The sequence below is a fragment of the Lithobates pipiens genome, unplaced genomic scaffold, assembly GCF_037356315.1.
Source record: "Lithobates pipiens isolate NorthernLeopardFrog02 unplaced genomic scaffold, aLitPip1_a1.2 Scaffold_16, whole genome shotgun sequence".
NCBI lineage: Eukaryota > Metazoa > Chordata > Amphibia > Anura > Ranidae > Lithobates > Lithobates pipiens.
In genome coordinates this window covers 582,139,161-582,146,316 of record NW_027507748.1, presented here as the reverse complement: position 1 = coordinate 582,146,316, position 7,156 = coordinate 582,139,161, and the positions used below count along the sequence as shown (strand labels likewise).

At 36.8% G+C, this 7,156-nt stretch overlaps 1 protein-coding gene across 10 annotated transcripts in view; it reads left to right on the top strand.

Annotated features, from left to right (window-relative positions):
• LOC143983752 (homeobox protein Hox-C4-like) overlaps positions 1-4,359 on the top strand; it is a 15,624-nt gene extending 11,265 nt beyond the window's left edge. For 5 of the 10 annotated variants that reach the window (XR_013274644.1, XR_013274643.1, XR_013274642.1 and 2 more), the window contains 2 exons: positions 701-1,850; positions 3,290-3,429. Coding sequence is in view for 1 of the 10 variants with exons in the window: in XM_077483800.1 (XP_077339926.1) it covers positions 2,245-2,797; positions 3,290-3,633 (897 nt within the window). In the remaining 9 variants the exon portion in view is untranslated. The other 5 variants (XR_013274647.1, XR_013274648.1, XR_013274650.1 and 2 more) reach the window with 5 other exon arrangements.
• The last annotated feature ends 2,797 nt before the right edge of the window (positions 4,360-7,156 follow it).

Genomic DNA, 7,156 nt, shown 5'->3' with positions numbered 1-7,156 from the left:
ATAAATAAAACATAAACAGCTAACTTTATGTGTCACTTTTATTGTTATCAAGTAAAATATGGCATTGCCCTACAAGCTATGATTCTATGCTATAATTGTTATCAAGCTGAACAGGGGAGCAATCAGATATCTACACTCCCATTTTTAATGCCTAATCTAAGCTCTTGATAAAATACCTAATTGTAATAGCTGTTTGCTTGGAAATGTTTACATAAATTCCCAGGGTTTTTTTTTTTTAAGCACTATATTATCTGCTGGAAGTAGGATGTGTGACATAGATGCTTCGTGCAAACAGAACAGGAGTCCCTCTCCAGTCATTTGGTCTACTTAAGAAGAAAACTACGATGGGGCCCCCTTTCTGGATGAAAATTGCATTGGCAGACCAGGTCCTCCATCCTCAGCAGCCGTGTTATTGCACTAGGTACTGAGTGACATGATCCATCCTGCTTAGGAGGCATTAGCTGTAGCCAGGAGTGGGGATACAGGCAACAAGGCAATAGAAACTTTGCTGGTCAACTGGCTGAACGGTCACAGCATCCATCCAAATAAGAAAGACACCCACATGGTGATCTAAACCCAACTCTACCAGGGAACACAATCACAGCAGCCACATTGATAGAATGTCCTTCTCCCCAAATCTCATAGATTTTCTCATGCCTTTGCTGTATCTTGTGAGTTAACCTCTTCCTTCTTGTTGCAGAGGGACACATGCGAATAGAGAAGGCAGTTTAACACAGATAAGTGATTTTATTTATTCCAGGCATCCTATGAAGGATGGGATTGTGAACAATCTATCTATCTATCTATCTATCTATCTATCTATCTATCTATCTATCTATCTATCTATCTATCTATCTATCTATCTATCTATCCATCTATCTATCTATTCTATATGTGTCTATCCTACTTGTCTAACTACATATATATCCATACATCTATATAGATCTATCTATCTATCTATCTATCTATCTATCTATCTATCTATATATATATATATATATATATATATATATATATATATATATATATATATGTGTGTGTGTCATACAGATATCTGGGGCTAAGAGATATCTGATCACCTACTATCATCCTGTGTCTAGCTTACCTTTCTATCTACCCACCTACACACACACACACACACACACACACACACACACACACATATATATATATATATATATATATATATATATACAAAATATATCTATCATACATGTATCTTTAACTATGTATTAGTGTTTATCATACCTATCTACCTGTCCATAATATATTGCACTCTCTTTCTCGCTCTTTATCTCTATATATTCTGATCTATCTATCTATCTATCTATCTATCTATCTATCTATCTATCTATCTATCTATCTATCTATCTATCTATCTCCCCTCTATCATTTATTAGCTACCAATCTCTATCCTATATACCTACCTACCTACCAATATGATATATATATAGGAGAATTGGACTATCTTTCGGACTATCTCTCCCTCTCTCTCTTTTCCCCCCTCTCTCTCTATATATATCCATCCATCTATCTATCATTATCTACCTGATATATATATATATATATATATATATATATATATATATATATATATATATATATATATATATATATATATATATATATATATATATATATACCTCTATCTATATATTCGTCTGTATGTTTATTGGAGTCTGCTGTAGAAGCCCATACCTACGTGTCTATAATACACTGAATAGAGAGCTCTTGAGATTCCTATTTTTCTGACTCTTCTCTTTGTCATTGCAGGGCACCCTGAATGTGGATCGGTTGTGGATCTCCTGGGATGGAAGCGATGACCCCTGGCTCACAAATTGGACGATATGGTAGGTAGACAGGATCAGGGGATCTGCACCATTTTAGGATCAGAAATACAATGCTCCAGGTTCTGTTTGGAGCAGATGTATTATTGTATGTGTGCATGTTTGTGTGTGTATGCCTTTCTTACAGAGGGAGGAGGTGAATATTCCCCACCCACCTCTATGTGCACATTGACTTCTATATCTCCCTTTCTGTGTATTTGCCCAGTAAATACCATCGTATCCCCCATACAAATCGCACACAGGCTATAGGGCTCCATCAGTGTGTGTGATCAGCTCTGGAGGAAACAAAAATGAAAACACAACAACAAACATGGAAAGGGAAAATTACATTTTAAATAAGCTTTTGGTTCCTTATCCGGGGACTAGGATGCGGGTTGTGATTGGCTAGTGGAGTCACATGGTGAAAGTAACTTTACGGGGTCGCCAGCTAGTAGGAGGGCTTTATGGAGCAGAAAAACGACAAAGCGAGAAAAATTATTTTCCACTCCAGAAATTAATGATCATGAGTTCGTATTTGATGGACTCTAACTACATCGATCCGAAATTTCCTCCATGTGAGGAATATTCGCAAAATAACTATATCCCAGAACACAGTCCGGAATATTATAGCCGGTCCAGGGACCCTGGATTTCAGCATCATCACCAGGAACTGTACCCTCCAAGAACAACCTACCCTGAGCGCCAGTTCAGCTGTGCCAGCATCCAGGGGCCAGGAAACCCAGCCACACACACCAGGGTCCATGGGCAACCTCAGAGCAACCACCACCTTGTAGGCAAAGCCCAGATTTGTGACCTTCCAACCCCATCTCTACCTACCAACACTACCACCTCTGCCACTCCATCCCCAGCACCCCCAGTCTGCAACCAGCCAAATCCTGAGCATCCTACCAGCACAGCCACCAAACAGCCCATAGTCTACCCCTGGATGAAGAAAATACACGTCAGTACTGGTAGGAAACTTTTCTTCTTCCCTTAACCTCTCTTTTTTTTTTTTCCTTTTTTTTTTTCTAAAGCTCAAAGAGTCTTTGGGTTAGCACAATTGAACTGGATTTACGACTACGAATGGGTAATTACACCCACCATAAATTTTATAGCCAAGCCTGTCTGGGCTGCTCCAGCCATGTGCTTCATTCTGCTCTGTATGTGGAGTGTGTGTGTGTGAGAGAGGGAAAAAAGTCCTATAGCTTTGTAAGGGGTGCATAAATAATTCAGCCTGTTTGGAGCTAAGGGATCCCCTTCAGAACTGGAGGAATTTTACAAGACATTTTTTTTTTTAGCAGATCGCCTTTCTTCAAGGATTGTGCTATCCTTTTCTGTCCCTGTGTTGCCTATCCCCCTATACCTTCCCTCTCTCTCTCTCTCTATCTCTCTCCTCCTGTCTTCCTTCTGTTTCCCCCACCTTTTCCATGGCTGTCCTCCTGATTTTCTTCTTTCTTTCTCAGTGAACCCTAATTATACTGGGGGTGAGCCCAAGAGATCCAGAACTGCTTATACCAGACAGCAAGTCTTGGAACTGGAGAAAGAATTTCACTATAACAGATATCTAACCAGGCGAAGGCGCATTGAAATAGCCCACTCCTTGTGTCTTTCGGAAAGGCAGATCAAGATCTGGTTTCAGAACAGGAGGATGAAATGGAAAAAAGACCACAGATTACCTAACACAAAAGTCAGATCCTCTACCTCCTCCAATGCGCCTAGCAGCATCATTGCTTCCAATTCTGCACCCAACGAGGATCTAACGCAAAGCTCAGCTCAGGACCAGCGGGAGGATATTACAAGGTTATAAATACACTACCAATAAACAAAACAAAAAAAAACTACACACAAAAGACTGAGTATTTATAGAATCTAATAATAATTATAATATATATATTTTTTGGTTCTTGTCGTTTATTTTTTTTTTTTTGTTTTTTTTTTTTCCTTGTGCGTTGGAAAAAAAAGAGGTCTTTTGAATCATCAAACAGGCTTTAAATGCATGTCACAGTGCATGGGATCAGGTCTTTTTTTTTTTTTGTCAAGTGTTGTTTTATGTTTGTTTGTTTGTTTGTTTTATGGCAGTTATGTCCTAATTTATTTTCTGAGGGGAGGTAGGATGTTCAATTTTAAATGATTTTCCTAAAAAAAAAAAAAAAAACAGGGTTTGCAATTTTTGCCCTTTAAATATTTAAAATAATGAGTGTTAACCATGCTAGAACAAACCCCACAGGCGATTTTTTTTTTGTATACGAAAATAATAATATTAATAATAATCCTGTTATGTGATCAGCTTCTAAGTAGCAGCACATCAAATGCAGAATCTGTCTAATTTCAAGGCAATTCCATTCTGTGACAATATTAAAGACTAGAGTTTCTCAGTCGGTAGATAGATCCCTTTTGCTGTTGTTACTGTGTTTCATCATTTTTTTTTATTTTTGGTAAAGACTACACTGTAAAAAAATAAATGCTATGAACAGTCCTAGTGTAATGTGACCGTATATTTGTTCAATAAAACAGTGAGTGTGTTTTAGTTTAACCTGGCAGTGTATTTTTTTTTAACCTGGTTTCACCATTTAATCACACTGTTGTAAAATTGTTTTTTTTTTGGTCTTTAGGGCTTGCTGCAATAAGCAATATAATATACACGTGTCCTTTTCTAGTGTACACTATGCACCTGAACAGCCCTGTGTACTCTTTAATATTGGCCAGGCTTTATTGCAAATGATAGCTGTGCTGTCCTTATTAACCAGGGGCTGTTTTGGTAATAATAATATTCTAAATGTAATTATATCAGGGCTTATAATTCTTCTTTTTTTTTTTTTAACTCAGGGAATTAATAGTAAATTTCTATGAAGCATATGATTTTTTTTTGAAGCCTGGCTTTGCTATGTTGCCTTTGAAGAGAGGGCATTTGGGCTATTGAATTCAATGTTTATAGCCTTGTCAGAGCTGTGTAAGGCATCCCTTCAATGTAAATAGCAATGACCCCACTGTGATCCTCTTGCCTCAGTACAAGGCCTTTAAGGTTTTGGTTTTCAGCTATTTTTGCTTGCCTGTCCTATCTACTGCTGCAGAAGAATGTAAAATTTCAGGTAGGCCTGCACATTTCAGGCAACATGAGACACTGCAGGCTCCAATCCTAGGCTGTTAGTAAGCACACTTATCTGTGTATGAGAAAGGATACAGCCAGTTTTTATCTCTTACCCCCCTTCTTGTTAGTGTGTTTATTGTCGGTGGGGAAACATAAATCTACTTGGTGGGGCTGAAAGGAGCTTTAAAATTACATATTTAAAAATGCATATATATATATATATATATATATATATATATATATATATATATATATATATATATATATGTGTGTGTGTGTTTGTATAAAATTTAAATTATATATATATATATATATAAAAATATATATATATATATATATATATATATATATATATATGTGTTTGTATAAAATTTAAATTATATATATATATATATATATATATATATATATATATATATATATATATATATATATATATATATATATATATATATATATATATATATATATATATATATATATGAGGTCGTTTAAACTACATGGCTGTATGCCAGACCAGTAAATATGAATGTTCTCTAGAAATGACACATGCAATGGATCCAGTGATAAACAGAGCTGTGTAGTCTGATATTCGTTTAGAAATCGAATTCGGGAAATTTTAAGGCATGGTGGACCACAGGGGCTGAATTTTATAGCTCTTTATTGATTTGGGATTTATGGATAAAACAAAATCCAGTTGTAAGTTTGCAGCAGCCCAATGTTGTTCCCATTGCTGTGTGAGTCTTCTTCTTTTTGCAAGTGAAGATCAGAATGTAAGTTCACCCTTTCTGGGTCCCCCCTCTGTCTCTCTGTGTCTCTCACTGTCTTTTGTAAACTGCTTCAAAATTTGATGAATTAAAATTGAATGTCGCAGGCACAGAGCGGCTTGAATAAGATGGGAACTTTTGTGCTCCTCGGCTCTGCCCAGAAAGCAGCGGGTACATTAATCAAGCCCCCACTATAGGCTGCATATATTGAATTAAGAAATAAAATAGGATCAGGGTTAGATAGAAAAAAAACAAGCTTATTATTCCTTTTAATACTGATTTTAATGCAAGGGGGAAAAATATGCACTGAGGATTCAAATGCCATTTTGGATTTTTTATTTTTTTATTTATTTGTATATCAGGCAATCCAGTTCCACAGTCATGGCAATGACACTTGCAGGATCCTCACTTGCAATTGTGTTATGAATGCATTAAAAAGGGGAGTGGTGGGGGGATAGGGAGATAGGGAGAAGAATGTTTAAAAAAAAGACTGCCTTCTATCCCAAACAGTCTCCACTGAGGCTTCTTTTTCAGCTTCATGATGCCTTCATGTTGAGAGTGTGAAAAGGTATTTTATTGAAGTTCGGGGTAAACTGCAGCAAACAGAGTTCATGCAAAGGACACATTTTCTATCCCATTAACTTTATTTTAGGCTTGCAGCCTGACCTCTAAACCTCTCTGACCTATGCAGGTCTCACAACGTGTATCTTCTATGTTATTCTACATGGGCTAAACAGCCATATTACCAGATCTAGAAGTCAGAGCAAAAATGCTGGCAGGACAAAAAAAAATTGAAATACCATTTTTAAAACATGTATCTAAATCGAATTTCGCTTTGCAGAAACCTAGTCCTTCTCGGTGTGGGCTCCCATAAAAAATAATAATAATAATAAAAAATAACAACCCATACAGATGTGTTGACCTTAAATTTAGAGGCTGGTATGAATAAGTAGACAGCTGCAGTTATATTGCTCGTCCATAAAACTCAAAGCACATGTATGCAGTTTGGCTGATAAAAGATCGCTAAAGATGTCAAGCTGAAGTTATTAAAGATGACTCTTTTGAAATATGGACTTCAGCAGAGGGTGAAAAGTGACTGTGCTCTCAAGAGGAACTTTAAAACTGAAGTGTTTTACTTTAAACAAAGTTGCAGCTCTAAGTGCCCCCATCCCATTAGTCCACGTTGTATATATATGGGATTGCATTAAAATATGTGGATATCAAAGGAAGCTTCGATATTTCACCTTGAAATGTATATCCTTCTTATAGGACTTGAGAAGTGTAGACAGGGAGATGTTTGCAGCCTTGGGAGACCTCTGCTTTACTCTTCATGTATCTCCTGCAAAGCTGCACTTGTATCTTGCACGGTTTTATGGCTAGCTATTCTTGTCTAGCCTTGTAGATCTGATATTTACAACCTTTGGGGGCTCCAGCTGTAGACCAGGATTCCCCACGCCTGTCGTTTAGTGTTAAAC